General features: G+C 49.4%; 1 protein-coding gene across 2 annotated transcripts in view; it reads right to left on the bottom strand.

Moving 5' to 3' along the window:
* Positions 1 to 3,808: 3,808 nt before the first annotated feature.
* The window catches only part of LDAH (lipid droplet associated hydrolase), a 60,180-nt gene continuing 44,062 nt past the window's right edge, over positions 3,809 to 19,926 (bottom strand). The window contains exons 6-8 of one of the 2 annotated variants that reach the window (XM_074194872.1): positions 15,327 to 15,570; positions 9,998 to 10,080; positions 3,809 to 6,962 (exon numbers count right to left, since the gene is read on the bottom strand). In XM_074194872.1, the coding sequence (XP_074050973.1) occupies positions 6,771 to 6,962; positions 9,998 to 10,080; positions 15,327 to 15,570 (519 nt within the window). In that variant the 3' untranslated portion in view covers positions 3,809 to 6,770. The remainder of the gene's footprint in view (positions 6,963 to 9,997; positions 10,081 to 15,326; positions 15,571 to 19,926) is intronic. The other variant, XM_074194862.1, reaches the window with a different exon arrangement.

Raw genomic sequence — 19,926 nt, 5'->3', positions numbered from 1 at the left:
CAAGGCCTCTCCTCTGGCAGGGACTCCTGGGAGGGAGAGTCCTTGGATTCACCAGCTCAGGGACCAGGACTCATCCTCCAGGGGTTTGGGACCTCATTCCTTTGCCACATCAGAACAAAACATGGATTCATGGCTGGTAAATCTGCATTGCCAAGGAAACTCTGCCCCCCCAGTCCCAACTGACCTGCTGCCCCTTAGTGCCCAGAGACTTCCTTTATCTGAGGGCAGAGTGAGGGCTATGTCCCTCCCTGGTGCCCCTGCCCCTTAGCTAGGGCTCTGGGCCGGCCGGGGAATGGTAGAGGAGCTTCCAGCCCCACCCTCTTCAGTTGCCCTCCCAGCCAGCCTCTGGGGGAAAAACCCACCCGGACTGACCAATACCCTGATGAACCCAACTCCCAAGCAGTCTGGAAACCACAGCTGGCCTTGCCCAGTCACTGACCACTTCAATATTTTCTCCTGATAAATGGATTTAACACCTGGCTCACATCATTCCTGGAGGATTCTGAGGCACTAGGCCCTCCCTCCCCACCAGGAGGCCCAGAAAACCCTCAGAGGCCGCTGGATTTTGGCCAAGTTCTTTACCCCATCCACCCTGACCCTGTGGGCAAATCCACCATGTATTTACTGGGTGGGCCGGTGGGCGGCAGCAGGCCAAGGCAGTCCCTGACCTCAGGGAGCTCCCAGTCTAAGGGGCAGCCACAGGCAAAGGATTAACCCAACGTCAGTGACTGCAGGGGGAAGGCACCAACTTAGCTTGGTTCTGGCTCAACAGAGAATGCATGAGAAATCCTGGAGCAGTTTGAAGGGTTAGGAGCTTGGAACTGGGCAATGACTTGGAAACCTGCCCTGGCCACCCCATTGCACCCAGCCCCTCTGGTTATGGGTCCCTGGGCGAGTCCCCCAACCTCTGTTTGCCTCAGCTTAACCGTCTGAAAAATGGAGGCAATAAGCAGCTCCCATGAAGTTGTGGTGGGGATCCAATGGGATGACTATGGCCAAGTGCTCAGTGCCTGGCAGTGTCCTTATTTCCTTCTGCCCTTCTGTTTTCTCTCCCTCCCTTCCTCCTCCTTCCCTTCCTGCCTCCCTCCCTTTCAGGCTTTTTTCTCCTTCCCTTCCCTTCCCTCCCTCCCGTCTTTCCTCCCTTCTCTCCATCCATCTCAACCTCCTTCCTTCCCTCCCTCCCTCCCACAGATAGCTTGTCATTTCTATCAGGGATCCGGAAGCTCCTGCACTTGCCGTACTTTGACCATACCTAAACTGGAAACCATCTCACCAAATCAAGAGTCTTTGAGACAACCATCCTACAGGATCGGTGTCATTATTACTCCCATTTTACAGAAAGACCAGCAGAAACATCTGCCCCGTGGCCTGACCTCAGTCAAAGCCCTCTGTCCATCTCAGGGGTCCATCTTTCTCCTTCCCAACAGCCTATTTCCCCATCACTGTCCGGGCTTGCCAGGCTTGGTACCCCTCCTGCCTCCATACCTCTTGGAAACTGAGCTTCGCTATAGTTGCTCAAAGCCTTCTCTTCATCTTCTCCCACTGTCCCCGCTCTCCACCCATTGGGGTCCCAATCCTCACCTGCCCAGCCCTTCCCCCGGGCTTGGAATGCATGTTTGTGTGTACCACCTTCCTTCATCCTGGAGCTGCCCAGTCCCTGCCTCCCTCTCCCCGTGGGGCTCAAGGTCTTTCCTCCCCAGCGCCACCTGGTCTGCAACGACCAGTCTGTCCTGGGGAATTCCCCACGGTTTTGTCCCAGACCCTCCTCTCTCCCCTCCCCATTATATATCCAGCTCTATATATCAGTCACCTCTATATATCCAGCTCCAGTCTCTCTCCTGAGCTCATATTGCCTTCACCTGTGGTCCGCTGGACATTTCTCTGAGACCTTACACTCAATACACCTAAAACAGAACTCATCTTTTAAAAAAATTAAATATTTTGTTTTCAAAGATCTCCCTCCCTTGAGGGAGCAGGGAAAAGAAAACCAAATTCCTTGTTACAAGCACATCCAGTTGAGAAAAACAAATTCCGACATTGGTCCTGTTCAAAAAAACCATTTCTCGTCTCCACTGAATCTGTCATGGCTATCAGGAGGTGGGCAGCATGTTCCATGGACTCATCTTCCTTCCCCTGTTCCAAGCTCCTGTTTCTGTCAAAGTTACCCCCAGAATCCTTGCCTCATTTAATCAGTCCAAGGGGATCCCTATCCTCACTCTCCCAACCCTAAAGAGGAGCCACAAGATCGGCATCCCCCCCAGCCCCTCTTATTGCAGCCTCTCCTGGACTCTTGCCCTTGCCTCCAGTCCACTCTGAAATCTTCCCAACACTCAAGACTGACCCTGTCCCCCCTCCTCAGGAGTCACTCTGAAAGTCCCGACTCCCCTTCTAGCCTCATTCATTGGACACGACTTCCCCTCTCATGCTGGGCCACAGCCACAACTGCCTTCTTTCTGTTCTTCCCCCCATCTTCTTGTCTCTGACTCCCTCCAGAGGCCCTCACCCCCACCCCGGGCCCCTTTTCAGACTAGGCTCCGGTGCCATCTGTGGCCACCAGGCCGCTCCTTCCTGAGTCTCCTTGCCTCGCTCACCCACTTTGGATGGATTGGCATGTATTGGTTTATGTTTATGTCATATAAATTTCCCGTCTCCTCTTTTAGAATGGAAGGTTGTTGTAGATAGGGATTAATTTGTTCCTTGTCCTTGTGTCCCTAGAGTCTGGCAAAGAATAGGTGTGTGGGCAATTTTCTTGGGGTACCAGGGACTTGGCCAGGGTCGTCTGGACCCTCCTGCCTTTGTGCAGGAGCTGATTCCAAGAGCAGCCCCCGCCCCGGCCATCTGAACCCCACCCCAGGGCAGCACCTGGGCTCCTCCAGAAACCAGCATTTCTGAGTTCTACTACATGTCCATCAATGGCCCAAGAGATGACCAATCTAGGGCACCACCCAGCTTGCTCTCATCCAAACCTCCTGGGCACTGGGATTGGCCAGCAGGAGGCTTGACAACCTTTGGCAGGGCCTGCCGCCTGCCCTGGCACCCTCTGAGAGCAGCCGTTCTGCTGCCGGGTCAACACTGAACTGCCCAACAGGCCGGAACTTGAGGCTTCCCTTCCCTCCTCCTCCTCTCTCTTCCTCTCTCCTGTCAGCACTGAGGAAGGTCCATCTCCTGCCCCCGGTAAGGGCCAGGCTATCCCTTCTCAGAGCCCTTGGAACGGCTGTTCTCCTGGGGTCACCACCCCCCTCTAGCCCATCCCTAAGCTTTCTAGGGAAACACTTGTTCCCTTGCAGATGAAGGGGAAATCTGGCTGTGGACCTGCTCCTTAGCCCACTGGCTTCAGTAAACATTTAGGAACCTGCTACCTCTTCCCCTTGGATGGAGTTGGGGGCGGTGGAGGGGCTTGTGGCCTGGGAAGAGTGAAAGGAATGTGGCCTATTTGTCCGGAGGCTCACTTTGACCTGAGCCCAGGAAGGCTGATGGGGAGAGCCTTGCCACCCCCTCCTCCTCTGGCTTGGATTTCTCTGTTGCTCGCGAGAGGCTGCCTCCCTGAAGGCTGGGAGACCAGGGGCTTTGGGAAGAGTTGGACAATCTCCTCCCATTTTCACCTTCTGAAGTTGCCTCGCTCAAGTGGTGGACGAGCCACACGGGGTCTGGGGGCACCCCCAGCCCGAGAGCCGCTGGACTCCATGAGGTGGAAGTCACCTTCCCAAGGCCAATCAAGAGTAAAGGCAGTGTCCGGGCTGGATATCTAGAGGAGGTCCCCTTTGCCCCAGCCCAATCTGCAGGGGCCCCCCCCAGTTCCCAGACAACCATGCCACATTCCTGGGGGGGGGTTCCCCAGTGCTGTCCGAGGGAAGGAAACCTGACTTCGTGTAGGGAGGTCACTTTTGGAACTACTGGCCAGTACGCCAGCAGCTCAACACAAAATAGAAAATCCTCATTGCCCCGAGTGCAGCTTTCTCTGTACCTGCACCAGACGCCGGGACTTGGTCCTCCACTCACAATCAATTGCCCCTTCTGCAGCTGTTTGGAGGCTACTCGAGACCCACAGGCCTGTGCCGACCCAGGAGGCTACCCAGACCATCCGACTTCCCTGTAGCCTGAACTTCTGGATGCCCACCCTGTCGACTCCGGGAGGCTGCCTTCAAGAGGCCAGACCCAACACGAAGACCCTCATGTGCAGCCAAGCCACAGACAGGGTGACTGGGAGGGAGCCCTGGAAGGACCACCAGAGAGCAGCACCCGTTTTCCTGTAGCTCCTCTGGCAGCCCATCCGACAGGAGCCTCAGAATGGCTTTAATGCACATTTCTCTATTAGTGATTTGAAACAATTTGGGGGATAGCTGCTGGTAGTTTGGATGTTTGACCATTTATCAATTAAAAATGTTCTTGATATGAATCAGTTCCTCATATTCCTGGGAAATGAGACTTCTGGCAGAGAAACCTGCAAAGATTTCTGCCCCAGGTTTAATTTCATCTGCATTGAAGGTGTTTGTACAAAACTTTTCGATTCTATGTTAATCAGTGATCCAATTTCTCTTCTGTGATCCTCTCCACTCCTTGCTTGGTCATGAAGTTTCCCTCTCCTTCCTTGTTGCTCTGATTGGCTTATGATCCACACCTTGTACTCATTTGGCCTTTTAAAAAAAATTTTGTTTTTGGCAAGGAAACGGGTTAAGTGACTTGCCCAAGGCCACACAGCCAGGTAATTATTTGAGGCTGGGTTTGAACTCAGGTCCTCCTGACTCCAGGGCCAGTGCTCTATCCACTGCACCACCTAGCTGCCCCATGTACTCATTTGGAACCAACTCGGTATCTGGTGTGAGGTGGGGGTCTCAACTGAGTTTCTACCAGAGGGTCCCCTCATCGCGGCTGCTCGCCACCTTCACCAGTCTCCAGAAATGTCAGCATTGGATCCACACCACCTCAGAACCCCTCTCCAAGTAGGCTGCACCAGGGTGGGCTCCCTTGCTTCCCTCCCACCCCCCAGACTACTGCTCCTGGAAGAGGTTTTTCCCTTTCTTCCTATCTCCAGCACTTAGCAAAGTGTCAACTTTTTAAAAAGTTACTTTATTTTCCAACTTCATTAAAGAGTTTTCAGGAATCATTTTTTCGGTTTGAGGTCCACATTTCTCTCCCCCTCCCCCTCCCCCTGACACAGCAATCTAGTAGACATTACACAGGTGTAACTATATTAATCATCTTGTAAAAGGAGAATGATCAAAAAGGGAAAGACCATGAGACAGAAGATCGACAACATAAAAGGCCTTTGGCCTCCATGGCTGGCTCCAGATGGGGGTTCGGTCTCTGGAATGGTTGTTGAGGCCTGTCCTGTTGGCCTGCTGCCAATGGGAACTGTGCTGAGGAGGGTACTCTCACCCACTTACCAGGCCCCCTTCCTTAGGTCTCTCCTTTATCTTCTAGCTTTATAAAGTCAGTTGGACTGGCAGGGTGCTGAGTGACCTGGATTGGGCAGTGGGGTCAGTTATGCTGTTGGCTCAGCCTGTCCATGGGCAGTTACCACTTGTGAAGACCAGAGGAGTTTGAATCTGATCACTGGGCAGGAGAGGACAGGTCACCCTAAACTCCCCATGGAGCTGGTTGGAGGGGAGAGGTCTTGTGGGGGGACTGGAAACTTCCCTGTGACTGGGGAGGATCCCAAGGCTGCCACTCTGCTGCTTCAGCAGGAAGAGGAAATGCCCAGAGGGCACCCGGCGCTCAGTGCTGAGAGGTTGGTGGCCCAAGACTGGAGCTCTACAGAGATGAGCTGGATCACCAAGGGCAAAGACCTCAGGCCTCTCCGAGAGGAAGGCATTGTGCTGTGCCAGTCTCTGGGGAGGGGTGGGTGTTCTCTTCCTTTTAAATTGAGAAAATCAGGGAGACTAGTGAGCCTCCTCTGACTCCCCCAAGACCTTTCAATGCACAGAAGTGCTGGGTCCTCACTGCCAGTGCCCGTGTCAGGGCAGGACTCACCCCCATCTCTCGGGGCCCCTGGGGCACACCCATTTTATTTTATTTTTAGGTTTTTGCAAGGCAAATGGGGTTAAGTGGCTTGCCTAAGGCTACACAGCTAGGCAATTATTAAGTGTCTGAGACCAGATTTGAACCCAGGTACTCCTGACTCCAGGGCCAGTGTTTTATCCAATACGCCACCTAGCCGCCCCAGCACACCCATTTTAAATTGTCATGGATTTATCATCAGACAATCCTGGTGCATTTCTGGGTTGTACTCCTGCATGGAGAGGAGACTGCCCCCAGGGTTCCTGAGGTCCTGTCATACAAATGACCCCCCCCCCATGGCCACAAGGATGGCTTGGAGGAGCTTTAGATAAGGAGCCCAGGCTCAGAAGGGAGAGAAGGCAGATCCCGGAAGGCCGGCTGGGAGCCCCTTGATGGGAGCAGCCTCCTCACGGGCTGGGAGGGGGTCTCGGTTGGCCTTTCCTTTTGCAGGCCAGGTTGGCAGCCCACCTGGCCTCTGCAGGCTGAAGGAATGGCTGGACCCATGCCACCTCAGAACCCCTCTGAAGATCCTTCCTCATCCAAGGGGTCCCCCGTTCCAAGGTCCCCGTGGGCACACACTCTCCATTCTCACCCAGAATTCAACAGGTGGTTCCAGCTTCTACCTTTCTCTCCTCATAAGTTGGGCTGACTCTGCTTAGGTTCCTCAGCTTGTCCCCAGGAAGTCCCTCCCCCCATCAGTCCCCAAATGAAGATGCCTCACCCACCACCCATGATCAGGGACCACTCTGCCCTCCCCCGCTCCTGGAACTTGGCTAGAGCTTGGCCAGGTCGGCTTCTAACCAGCCTGGGATCATGGCGGCCACTTCCTCGCTGGAGGATATGATGAAGGCATGGCAGATGCCCTTCTCACAGAGCCTGATATCTCCATTGGGAAAGTCCTTCTTAATGTCTTCATAGAACCGGACGGGACACCATCTGTCTGAGGCTCCATAGTAAAAGGTCAGCTAAAAGAAGGAAGGCGCTGTTAGAGGCTGCTGCTCGGCCCGGCAGGCTCCTTGGTCTGAGGCCTGGGGGTGGCTGGCTGCTCTGGAGCCCCAAGGTGCCAGGCTTGTCCCCCAGCCCCACTCCCCCATGGGACAAACCCTGGGGAGCCTGAGGTGGCACCAGAGCTGAGCCTTGGACGCCCCAGGGATAGAATCTCCACAGTCAGAGGCACCTGCTGCTATGACCCATTTTACAGATGAGGGAACTGAGACCAGGGGTTGAGAGACTTGTTCAGGGTTACCAGGCTTACCACTAACCATCTGAGGCAGGATTTGAACTAGTTCTTGCCCATCTTTATGAAGCTCAGCCCTTGGTCACTGCCTTCATCCAGGAGACACAGGTGAGGCAGGAGGGTGGAGGTGGCAGGGGAGGGCTGAGCACCAACGGCAGCTGGGTGGGCTTGAGTCAGATTGTACAGGACTGAGTGGCTGGGGGGGGGGGGGGCTCTGGAAGATTCTTGAGGGAGAGAGGGAGAATGCAAGCCTCTGAGACCTCTGAGTCCTAAAAAGTCAGCCCCTGCCCTCCAAAAGCTTGCATTCTAATGGGGAAGACAACACATAAAAGGGGAAGAAGACAGGGGTCCCAGCAGAGGGAACAAGGCTTCAAAATCCTTATAGATAGGGGTGGCTAGGTAGCGTAGTGGATAAAGCACTGGCCCTGGAGTCAGGAGTACCTGGGTTCAAATGTGGCCTCAGACAATAATTACCTAGCTCTGTGGCCTTGGGAAAGCCACTTAGCCCCATTGCCTTGCAAAAACCTAAAAAAAAAAATCCTTATAGATGAGAGGGGTCAAGAGGGTTCTGAAGGGTCAGGGGGCTGATCCTCAGGCTGGGGGAAGAGGACACTGGACCATAGCCTCCCTCCAGGATCCCATGTTCCCCCCAAAGTCATCAGTGACTAGCCCAGGACCAAAGTCCTCCAGAACCACCCTGGGGTGGGGGACTGAACCCCTCTGAACCTGGCAGGACACCCTGGAGACCTCTGGTCAGGGCAAACAGGCAAGAAAACAGCTTTAGAAGGGATCCAGCTCTGGAGGCCCCGGCCTGGGACCGGGACATGACAGCCATCAGCTAGAATGGGCCTTGACATGCATCTGGCAACATCTGAGGAAAACCACAAGGTCCAGCCTCTTCACCTCTCAGCTCCTGCAGGCAGCAGTCGAGCCAAGGGCCCGAAAGGAGAGCCTGGCTGGCTGGACACTGAGTGAGACCTGGATAATCGCTCCCTCTCTCCCCTCCATGTCTCTCTCTCCCACCCCTCTCATTTAATGTTGTGAGTTGCAACTTCTCTCCCCACTTGCTGAGACCCCAAGCAGTCAGATCTAGGTTCCTCACAGGGGTCATATCCATGGCAGGAGCAAAGAAGCACTAAGAGAAAGGTGGAACCTCCTGGATGGCGAAAGGGGCTGGACTGATTTAGGGCTGATGGAGGCTCAGCTGAAAGGCCTGGGGATGCGAGGCTCAGGGGCAGGGGGATCAGCCTTGCTCTGAAGGACCAGGCTGACGTGGGCTTTGCCGTGGCTCTTGAGGGGTCCTGCCGAGGGCACCTGAGGCTCTGTCCAGTGTCACATGATTGGAGTAGCCTGGGGATTCTGGGGTTCTACAAAGGTGGGTACATCTCACTTGTTTCCCAAGCAACCTTGTGAAGGAGGCACTCCAGCCAACATGTTGGAGGGAGGCTGACCCACTTGCTTGGGTGCATCAGAAGGAGGCCTCAAGTCCAGGTGCTTGGGGGGCTCCTGGCCAAGCAGCCTCTACTATTCCTGCCCAAGGAGACCTATCTCCATGGACACAAGAAGATCCACAAACTTTGGGATAAAGGCTTCCCCAGGTGGCTCCTGTGCTGGTCAGCCTGAAGGGGTGGCTAACTGCAGCCAGGGTCTGGCCTACTTTGATGTCTGGAGCAAGCGGGGGGAGCCTCCTTTTTGGGCCATCCCAAGGAGCAGCTCAGTGGTGCACTGAGAGTGCCCTGGGAGACCTGAGTTCAAATTCAGCTTCTGGGCCAGTCACCTCTGCTCCATCTGCCTCAGTTTCCGCATCCCTCCCTCCCAGGGTTGTTAGGATCAGACAGGGCAGCTGCTCTCTGATAGTAGGGCTCAACCTGCCCCTGTCTGGGGCAGCGCAGAATCCACTGGAATTCCTGCTATGTGACAGTTCACAAACATTCTAAGGAAGAGTCCTGTAGAAGACTGCTGCAGACAAGACACCCAGACAGACCTAGACAGATAGACACACAGACATACACACACATTCAGACCCAGACGGTGACCCCGCCCAGGGGTCTCCTAGCAGCCTTCTCTTTCCAGCTCCCTCCTTCCCATCAGGTCACTTGCCAGCTCATTTCCGCCCTGCTCACAGGACCATTGCCAGAGTACCCATCTGCCAGGCAGCCGACACCTCCCTTCTTAGCATCCTTGTTGTCTTGGAACACTCCTCCACTAGGACCAGGGATGAACATGCCACCTGGGCCCCTCAGGCTTCACTGGCCCCCGGCTTACAACCCTTAGCACCAATACTGACATTTCTGATGTCAGATTCCCCTGAACCTGACCGGTTCATAGTGTACCAAAGTGGGGAGGGGGCCAACTGGGCAGTCGCCTGGTGCCCAGGCACTTTGTGGGGCATCCCATCAGCAGGCACAGAGAGGTTCAAATGTAGAGCGAGTCTGGTTAGAGATGGTGTCCTGTGACACAGGCGTGCAGCTACAAGAGCTCCAGGCCCTCCTAGTCCTGACACCTCCTGTTCTAAGTGTCCCCCCCCATGTTCTCTGTCCTACACTATCCCCTGAACTCTGACATTCTTAGGACCTCCTGAACTGATACGGAAAGTCTCTGACCTTGTCAACAAAACAAAATCTTGGCAGACAAATGCTAGTGGCCCGAACTAAGCACCAGGGAAGCACTAGGGTCAAGACACACACATTGCTCCTTTTAGCTCCAATGGGAACACAGTGGAGGAAGCTGCTGGCTCCAGGTTCCCAACCCCCACACAGTTACCTTCTTCAAGTGTTTTTGGATGGTGTGGTTGTCTCTCTCCAAGATGGTCTTCATTTCCTGGGCTCCCAAATACATAGCATTTGCTGAAAACAGAAGCACAAAACTGACAATCACGCTTTCACAGAGTCAAAGGTTGCTGGGGGGTGCCTTGGGAGTCTGTCCCTCTTGGGCAGGTGAGTGAGTGTATGTGTGCGTGTGCATGTGCATGTGTGTGTGTGAGAGAGAGAATGTTTGTGTATGTGTGTGTATGTGTGTATGTATGTGTGTGTGAGTCTGTGAAGTGTGCAGGTGTGTGTGAGCTCATCCCTTCAACTATGACTTGAACTCTCTCACTGGCGCTCCTCCTGGGAAACTCATACAGCTTACAAAGAGGGGCTTTCAAAAATGCATAAAGGAAAACCTAGGGCATTACAAAGGAGACAGATTCCAGGGGATTCAGAGACCTTCAGAGTTTTTACAGCTCTGGGATCTCAGGCTGCAACACCCTGCTCTTTGCAGCAGCTTGCTGGGCCCTGAGTGGGGAAATGCAGACAAATGCTGAGAGGAGCTGGGAACATCCAGAAACCCTCTCCACCATCCGACCCTTCTCTGTTTGCTAGAGAGCTGGTTGGAGATCCTGGGACACCCACCATGCCCCACATACAGTGGGCCATAGTCTAACCAACATTGGTGAACAGTGCACCAACACATAGACTGTGCCGGGTCCTGCCCTGAAGAAGCTCACCATCCAACAAGCAAGGCAGCATCAGAGAACTTGTACAAAGTCAGGAAAGACTGAACTGGTAAGGTCTCCTGTGGGGGGGGCTTCCAGGAGGCTGATGACCCTGGTTGGCTGCTATGTGTCAACTAAGCCCAGGCTTCTCCTAGGCTCTGGGAGAGTGGGGGTCTGACTGAGAGGCCTTCTGGCACCCCAAACACCAGGGCAGTACCTCACCACCATGTATTCAAAGACCACCCCCCCCATTCAGAAGTCAGGGTAAAGCTGGGGGGGGGGAGTTTCTCATCTCTCTTCATCTCTGCCCTGTTTGAGCTCAGTCATTTTGTCAAGTTTATCTTTGATTTCTTGGTGCATCCTCCTCCTTTCTGCTGACATGGTTGTCCAGGCTCAGTCCAGGGTCTTCTAGGTCTGCTGCCTTCCCTCCACATCTGCTCCTCTAGCTTTTCCAGGCTTCTCTATCTTCACTGCACACATCACTTCTTAGAGCACAGGAAGATTCCATGACAGGCACGTTCCAGAGTTTGTTTGGCTATTCCCTAACCGATGGTCATTCCTTTGTTTCCACATCTTTGCTATCACAAAAAGGGTGCATATGGGGACTTTCTTATCAATGGCTTTCTTGGGGTAGCAGCTCGGCCATGGAGTCTCTGGTTAAAGGCTATGGACATGAAGTTACTTTATTTGCATAATTCTAAATTGTTTTCCAGAATGGTTGTACCATTTCACAATTCCACCAACAATGTATAGGCAGGTGTACCTACCTTCCCGTGACCCCTTTAAACATTGACTGTTGCCATTATTCTTCATTTCTGCCAGTTTGCAAAGCTCAGGATTTTTGGGGGTCTGCAGCAATCTTCCCTGTAGCTGTGACTATTTTGCAGCTCTTCTTTTGAGAAATGTTTGTTCTTATCCTTTGAGCAATTATCTATTGGAAAATGGCTAAAAGTCTTAAGTATATTTATATGATCTAATCTCAGTAAGTTAAGAGAAGCAATTAACAACAGAGGTTTTCTTTACCTTCCAACACCACTGAGTTTATTAAGGTTGGAAAAGGATGGGAATTTTTCCCCACATTTTTTCATGTTTCCTTTCTTTAATCTATAAACCAAAATATTTTTAAAAATAGTGCTCATTGCCTTTTTTGTGTTTGACTATAGACTTGTATAGGAAAAATGTCTTACATTAATGTACTTTGGGTGGAGTTGTGAACTCATCCAACCATTCTGGAGAGAAATATGGAGCTATGCCCAAAGAGCAATAAAATTGATCCTATCCTTTGACCTGGCAATGCTAATATTAGGCCTATAATCCAGGAGAAATCATAAAAAATGGGAAAAGTCTCACATATTCAAAAATATTTATGGAAAATCATTTTTGTAGTGGCAAAGAATTGGAAATTGAGGGGACGCTCACCAAATGTAGAATGCCTGAACAAGTTATGTATGGTACATGAATGTTATAGAATACTATTGTTCCATAAGAAACCATGACTGGTTGGACTCTAGTGAAGCATGGAAAGAATTACACCAACTGATGCTGAGTGAAGGGAGCAGAACCAAGAGAACATTGTTCACATTAATAACAACACTATTAACTGATCAACCATGTTGGATGTGGCTTCTCTCAGTAATTCAGAGAGCTAGGACAAGCCTGAAAGACCTTCTAAGGAAAAGAACATCCACATTCAGAGGAAAAAACAAACCAACCAAAAAAACCATAGAATCCGAAAGAACATTACTGCTCACTTTTTTGAAATTTCTCCTATGTTTTTCTTCCGATCTCATGGTTTTCTTTCTTTTCCTTTAGTCCTAATTCCTCATACACAAAATGACTAACATGTAAACATGTCAAACACAAATGTACATGGACAATATTCAATAGATTGCTCACTGGCTGAGGGCAGAGAGGTGGGAAGGGAAGGTGGAAAAAAATTGTATAACTTATAAATATGCAAGTAGATGACTGTTGAAAAGCTTTCATAACAAATGATTGGAAAAACAAAATAAAATCTCAACAACAAAAATGAAAAATCTCTTATTAAAGATAAATTGTTTTACCTTCAGATCATTTTTTCCCCGTGAGACTAATTCTATTCTTTCTCTTCATGATGCAAAACTAAATCTCTGCCTGCTATTTCCTCAAAATATGAGTTATAAATTCAGATAAAACCCCTATTAAGTTCTTCCTCAATTAGCTTTAACACTTTAAACTATTTATTCTTTTCTTCCCTTTAATAGATATTGTCCTCTTTGGTTGCTGGTAAAATAAGAAGACCTCAAATCTTTAGACACTCCATAATTTTTGGAGGTTCTCATCTCTTGCCTCTTCAGACACTACTCATATTGACTGGGGGTTGCCTCTATTGTTTCTTCTGACTTTCTGGTCCATTCTGCTTTGTCAGTAAACCTGGCTTGTGCTCCCAGAATTTGGGAGGGGGGAGAAGAGGGGTTAGGCATCTGGAAGGATCTTCCTAGATTCCCTCAAGGTACAGAGGAGAGACAAGGGCTCCCATGAGAAGGGAGAACATCAATGGGGAGAGGATCTGGAGGGGTTTGTATTGGGGCACAAGAAATTTGGGACACCTTGAGGTCAAGCTGAAGGAAGGACTTACATTTAAGAACTTAAATTGAAGACGTCTGAAAGCAAGCAAAGGATTAAGAAAGAAGAAAAAGAGGAGGTTTAGCTGGGCAAGGAGGCAAAGGTAAAGAAAAACTTGGTTCTAAGGGCTGCCTCCCCTAGAATGGAAGCTCACAGAGGAAAAACCAAACTAAACCCTTGTAACAAATATGCAAAGCCAACAAATCTCTGACCATGGGTAAAGATGATGTCTTGTTCTGCATTCTGAGCCCATAACTTTTCTGAAGAAAAAGCCAGTCTCTTTCATTGGTCTCCTGGGACAAGGCTGGTCATTGCACTGACCCAAACTCTGAAGTCTTTCAAAGTAGTTCTTTCCAGTGTTGCTGTTTCTGTATAAATTGGTATCTAGGTAGGCTCTGCTCACTTCATTGTGCATGGGTCCATTTTGTTCTTCACATGATTTTCTGGAAATGCTATTTTCATTGTTTTTTAAGGTGCAATATTCTATTCATTAGTAGATTTATAACTTGTTCTAGCATTTCCCCAAGTGATAGGCACCCCTTTCATTTCCAGCTCTTTGCTATAACAAAAAGAAATGCTGCTTAAGTATTTTTGTACATCTAGGTGGTTTTCACCTCTTGGGATCTAAATGGTAGAGTTGGGTGAAAGGAGATGTAGTTTAGGGGCTTTTGGGGTACAGTTTCAAGTTACTGTCCAGAAAGGCTGCTCTAATTCAGAGTTCTACTGATGGTTCGGGGGGAATTCCTGCTTGATTTCCTCCCTTTGAGCAACTCTTTTTCCTTATTTGTTGTCTCTAATGACCTGATGGTTATGGGGTGGAGTTTCAGAGTTGTTTAACTCCACAGTTCTAATTGTCAGTGATTTGGAAAATTGTTTCCTTTTTGGTCAGTGGGAGCATTCTATTTCTATTTCATCAGCACCATGACTGTGGACAGTTTGGATGTCTTCCTTTGAATATAGATCAGGTCAAGGTAACAAACTGGGTGGGGCCCTGGGCCAACTCCAAACACAGGCCAAAGACATGGCCTGCCCTCAAGAAACTCTCACTCTAATAGGGGAAAATGACCTGTCAAGGGAGCTGAGAAGCTGAGTGAGAAGGGAGGACACTCCCTGAAGACAGAGGAGCCCCCCCCTCAGAGAAGGGGCTGCAGGGCTGTCACTCCCCTTTCCCAAAAAGTCAAGGCCTCTTTCCCAGCTCTCCCCTGGACACTGACTTGAGGAGAGGATGCATGTACTTGCCCTCTCAGGATCTCCAGTCTTACAACTGTCCCTCTCGGCAAGCATGTATGTTCCTACTGGGTGCCTTCCATTGTGTGAGCTGCTCCCCATCCACAACATTCCATCTCCACATGTCCATGTTAGAGGGCACTCTTCCCTCAAATCCACTTCATGGAATGAGAGGCAGCTCACATACTACCTTCTTTTTGTGGGAACCCTTGTTCCCAAACTGTTGGGAGTCCTTTCTGGTCTTGGCCAGTGCTTATTCTGTCTATGCTGACAGCTGGACATCTTGTCTACACTGATGGATGGTTTGCTCTGGAGTTCTAGCAGAGGCCCCTTGATTGTTAGTGGTATCTTGTCTGGTAGAAGAGGCAGGGTCTCCACCCCTTCCCAGCTGCTGCCAAGTCACACAACCACACTACACGGACTCTTACAGGGTCACGATGCAGGAAGGACTGGACTGGGGATCACTGGGGTAAGGGTGTTGGTGAGGAAGCACTGCTATCCATGAAAGCTGGAGCCCAGAGAGATGGGGATTGAAATGGGGGTCACTCAGGCAGGATGTACCAGGTCATCTGCAGTTCAGACCCTTGGGCTGTCTTTCTTTGCCCTGGGGTTGGGTGGGGGGCAGGACCATAGGGGATACCCACATCTGGGCTGCTGCTGGTTTGAGAGAGGGGTCAACTGAAAAAGGAGTGTGTGGCAGATGGAGAGACTCATGTTTTGACCACCCAGTGTCCCCCCCATGCACACGCGCGCGTACACACATACCCCCCTTTATAATCTGCTCACCAATGCAGTTAATGTTAAGTGAATTCTTGATATATCGAGATACAACTTCACTCTTCACTTTTAGCTTCTGAAGAAACACAGAGGTCACCATATTTATGACTTTTGTCGGTGTTAAGCAAAGAACAATGTAGATCAATAGGTAAAGGAAATATCGAAACCAGCAGAGGATGGGGGTCATCACATTGCCATTTGGAGTATTGGCGATTCTCTCTATTGTCGGAAACAGCAAAAGGGAGCGGAGAACCTAGGATGAGAGGAAATGGTACCATGAGCGCCATCTTCCGGCTCACCCCTTCCCAGGCCGCAGAAGAGGTCCTGAAAACGGTAATGGCGAGCAGTTTCTAGAATGTCCACCAACCATTATTTCAATTTGTCTCTGAAACACCAGAGAGAGAAATCTAGTCCCATGTCCATCATGCTTGGAGACTGCCTTGCCGTCACTGGTTTGGGGGATGGCTGGGTTGTTAATTTGGGGAGGAATGGGACCTTCCAGACCTTTCTTGTAACTATACAAGGTAGATAACTAAATTTCAAAAATACTGAGTGGAATGTGATACAAAATCCACAAGCACTCGACTGAGATGTCTTCTCAACTTACAAAAATAAAATCCTGGAATCTACAAATGACTGAAATGGAGATGAATTTGTTAATAAAGCAATTACAAGATGTGAATGATTAATGATGGTACCACAAGAGGGCAGTACACCAAAAAAGAACCTATTTTCTACTCATAATTTCTTTGAGCAATAGTTTGTAAAAGGTCTTCTGTCCCTCATTCCCTATAAAGTTATTCTGTTCATTAGAGTTGACCAGAAAATATCTTTTAATAAAATTTGGAAAAAATTGTGGAAAAGGTTCAGTTTTGAATATAATAGTGACAGAGATGAAAACAAGTGGGACAGTATAGATGGAAATTGGGACCAGAATTCTCCCAATGTGGGAAAATATGACATACATATATATATGTATATGTGTATACATATATATATATCTTTCCAATTAATTTTTTTTTACTTTTTGCAAGGCAATGGGGTTAAGTGGCTTGCCCAAGGTCACACAGCTAGGTAATTATTAAGTGTCTGAGGCTGGATTTGAACTCAGGTCCTCCTGACTCCAGGGCTGGTGCTCTATCCACTGTATCACCTAGCTGCTCTTTAAATGAACTTTTAAAAAATCTCATTTGTTACTATGCATTAGGTTATATGAGGAATTCCAGGGATAGAGACTCACCACTGGAGTGGACTAGGTTCCCAGAAAAAAGGTTATTTATACAAGGGTTTTTAGTTCTCTCTTTGTGTGTGTGTGTGTGTGTTTATTGTCCAGTTGTTTCAGTCATGTTTGACTCTTTGAGACCCAAAGATACTGGAGTGGTTTTCCATTTCCTTCTTCAGTTCATTTGACAGATGAGAAAACTGAGGTCAACAGGGTGAAGTGACTTGTCCAGGGTCACATAGCTGGGAAATGTCTGAGGCTGGATTTGAACTCAGGGAGGAGAGTCTTCCTGCCTCCAGGCCTGGACCTTTATCCTCTGCAGCACCCCTAGCCGCCCATGTATAGAAGAGGGGAATGTCAGTGGTAAAACTAATGATACAAATATACAGGATTTGTAAAATTGAATTTTTCCCCCCTAAATTCTTCACTATTTGACATCTACATGTTTCAAGAATTTAGAGGTGGTGGGTGAGCCTGAAGTGATTGCTGTGAAAAGACCTGGAGAAGCTAAAAGGAGGGAATGATAAAAAATGATGACACCACAGCCACCTTGGGCAATGGGCAAGGGGAGTTTCCTTTCTTCATTGTTCACTTCCCCTGCCATGGCAGACCTTACAGACCACAGCATGGGTGAGTAGGGGGGAGCTCCAAGGCACTGGTGGTCTCCCAGAGGGGGAGGGTTCCCCACGGGTCTGTCCATCTCTCAGGGCATTCTCAGGCGAAGGCCAGGGCTTCCAGATCCCCTCCCTTCCTTCCCTACAGCAGGACCCATTTCACACTCTCTCCTGCCAGTCAACCCGCCCCCCCAATATATCTACTCTGCACCCTTTCACATTTTCTCAGGAGTTACCAAATCCTTCAGAGCCCCACCCAGCTTCTTAAATAGTTTTTAATTAATAAATTGGAGCTTTTGCTCTCATGTCTATCCACACATGTGTATACAGACATCCACAAGTGCTACAAGATATAAAGTACCTACTGTGTGACAGACCCCCTCAGATTGGGCACTTTAAAAATAGGCTCACATTGGAGCTGCAAAACAAGCCTGGAGGGAGAAGCTATTTTTGTCCCCATTTTACAGACAAGGAAACTGAGGCAGACATCAGTGAAGTGACTTGCCCAGGTCCCATAGCTGATAAGAATGTTGGTTCTTGTCCTTTTGCTATTGAAGAAGGCCAAAATAACATTACTATGTTTGAGACAAATGACAGTGTGTCCAACTGTGGGCATGAACAGTCCACGTGAATACCTGGGGTGGGGATGCTAAACTTTTGTACGTCTTGTTTCCTTTGAGTTGCTTCCATTCTGCCCTCCTCATACAGCGCAGGCCCCTCACTGATGAGGGCATGCCATGCTGGGTGGTCCTGTGCCAGGGTTTTCCAGGCTATAAATAACTCTAAAGTTCTTTTTTTTAGGTTTCTTTTTTTTTGCAAGGCAAATGGGATTAAGTGTCTTGCCCAAGGCCACACAGCTAGGTAATTATTAAGTGTTTGAGACCAGATTTGAACCCAGGTACTCCTGACTCCAGGGACGGTGTTTTATCCACTGCGCCACCTAGCCGCCCCAACTCTAAATTTCTTAAGAGAGACCTTCAGGGTGTCTTGGTGTCGCTTCTTCTGACCTCTTTGTGAGCACTTCCTCTGGGTGAGTTCTCTATAAGACAATCTTTTTGGCAAGCATCCGTCTGACATTCTAACAACATGGCCAGCCCATCGTAGTTGCCCTCTCTGTAGTAATGTTGGAATACTTAGCAGTTTAGCTAGAGAGGACCTTGGTGTCTGGGATCTTCTGCCAGGTGATGTACAGAATCTTCCTAAGATGGTTCAATTTCCCGACATGGCGTGGTAAATTGTCCAGGTTTCATAGGCAGAGAGCAATAAAGTCCCTACAATGGCTCATAGATCTTCGGTTTGGTAGTCAGTCTAATACCTCTTCTCTCCCATACTTTCTTTCAGATCCTCCCAAATACTGACCTAGCTCTGGAAATGCATGTGCCAACCTCATTGTCAATGCAGGCCATCATGAAAGTGACTTACTGATAAACTTCTCTGGGCAACCAAATTTTGGCATAATTTTCCATAAACCTTCATGACTGATGGTATCAAAGGTCAGACCTACAAATGTTGTACACAGATCTCTGTTTTGCTCCTGATATTTTTCCTGGAGTTGTTGATCAGCAAACACAATATCGACTGTTCCTTGCCCCTTTCTGGAGGGCTCTCAGGAAGGTGACCAACTTACAGGTGAAGGATTAGTCTACTGAGGACTCTGGCAAGAATCTTACCAGCAATGACTAGAGAGAAATAGCTCTGTGATTATCACAGGACAATCTATTCCCTTTACCTTTACAGAGTTGGACAATGGAGGCATCCTTGAATTCTTGAGGGATAAAGAGTGTAAGGCTGGATTTGAACTCAAGCCTTCCTAACTCTGGGACAAGCTTCTATTCAGTGACCTCAGTCTGAAATGAACCTCAAGTTAATGGTCAATGGCAGAATCTCAAACAATCAGAGACACAAATGGCTCTTTAGAAGGTATTCATCAGGGGCCAGTCCTGAGTCAGGAACAGTCGACACACCTCAGCTCCTGGGCCTGTGTCCTAGGCAGAATCTATACCAGGCAAGGGACCAGCACCTGGCTGGGTGTGTGTGTGTGTGTGTGTGTGTGTATGTTCCATCAATGTCCATACACATTGCCCCTTCCTTCTTGCCTCTGGCTCTCTCTGAAGAGGAGATCCCCGATGCGTCTTTCCAAAATTAGACAAAAGGCCGTTCAGGCCTTGCTGAGAGAAGACCTCTTGGTCCCTCCTTTGGCCTCTCCATGTCAGAAGGCAGTTTGGTGATCCCTCCTTCCTATAGACACCACACAAAATCTTTTGGCCATTTAATCCTTAGAAAGCATCTGTTTCAGGAGACTCTTGTGGCCTTTTAGACTCTATTCCTACCCAAACCATGTTGGATGGCTGACATAGAGGAGGTGTAGGTTTTGCTCTCAAGAAGCACATGTGACATACCCAAAAGAGAGCAGACCTTGTAGGCCACAGCTGTGACTTCATGAGGGCCAGGGCATTCTCAAACACTCCCCCTCCCTCATGTCACATGTCTGTTCCACTGCCAATTCTGCCAACAGTCTCCCTTGTCCCTCCACAGATTCCTTGTCCACCCTCTTTTGCACACACAAAGCTGTATGACCAGGATTTGAGGTCAGATCCTCGCTGGATTTGCCCTACTCTACTTCCTCTTCCTTTCACTCAGCTGTGAAGGAGAAGCCCCTACACTGTAGGTCCACTCGCCATCATCCTCTGCTTAGTGGCACCTATGATTTCCTGGGTCGGGGAGAAAGCCCTCAGTTGGACCTTAGAAGAGTTAAGCAGAAGATATTACTTGA

The sequence above is a fragment of the Macrotis lagotis genome, chromosome 1 (assembly GCF_037893015.1).
Source record: "Macrotis lagotis isolate mMagLag1 chromosome 1, bilby.v1.9.chrom.fasta, whole genome shotgun sequence".
NCBI lineage: Eukaryota > Metazoa > Chordata > Mammalia > Peramelemorphia > Peramelidae > Macrotis > Macrotis lagotis.
This window is presented reverse-complemented; position numbering and strand designations above follow the sequence as displayed.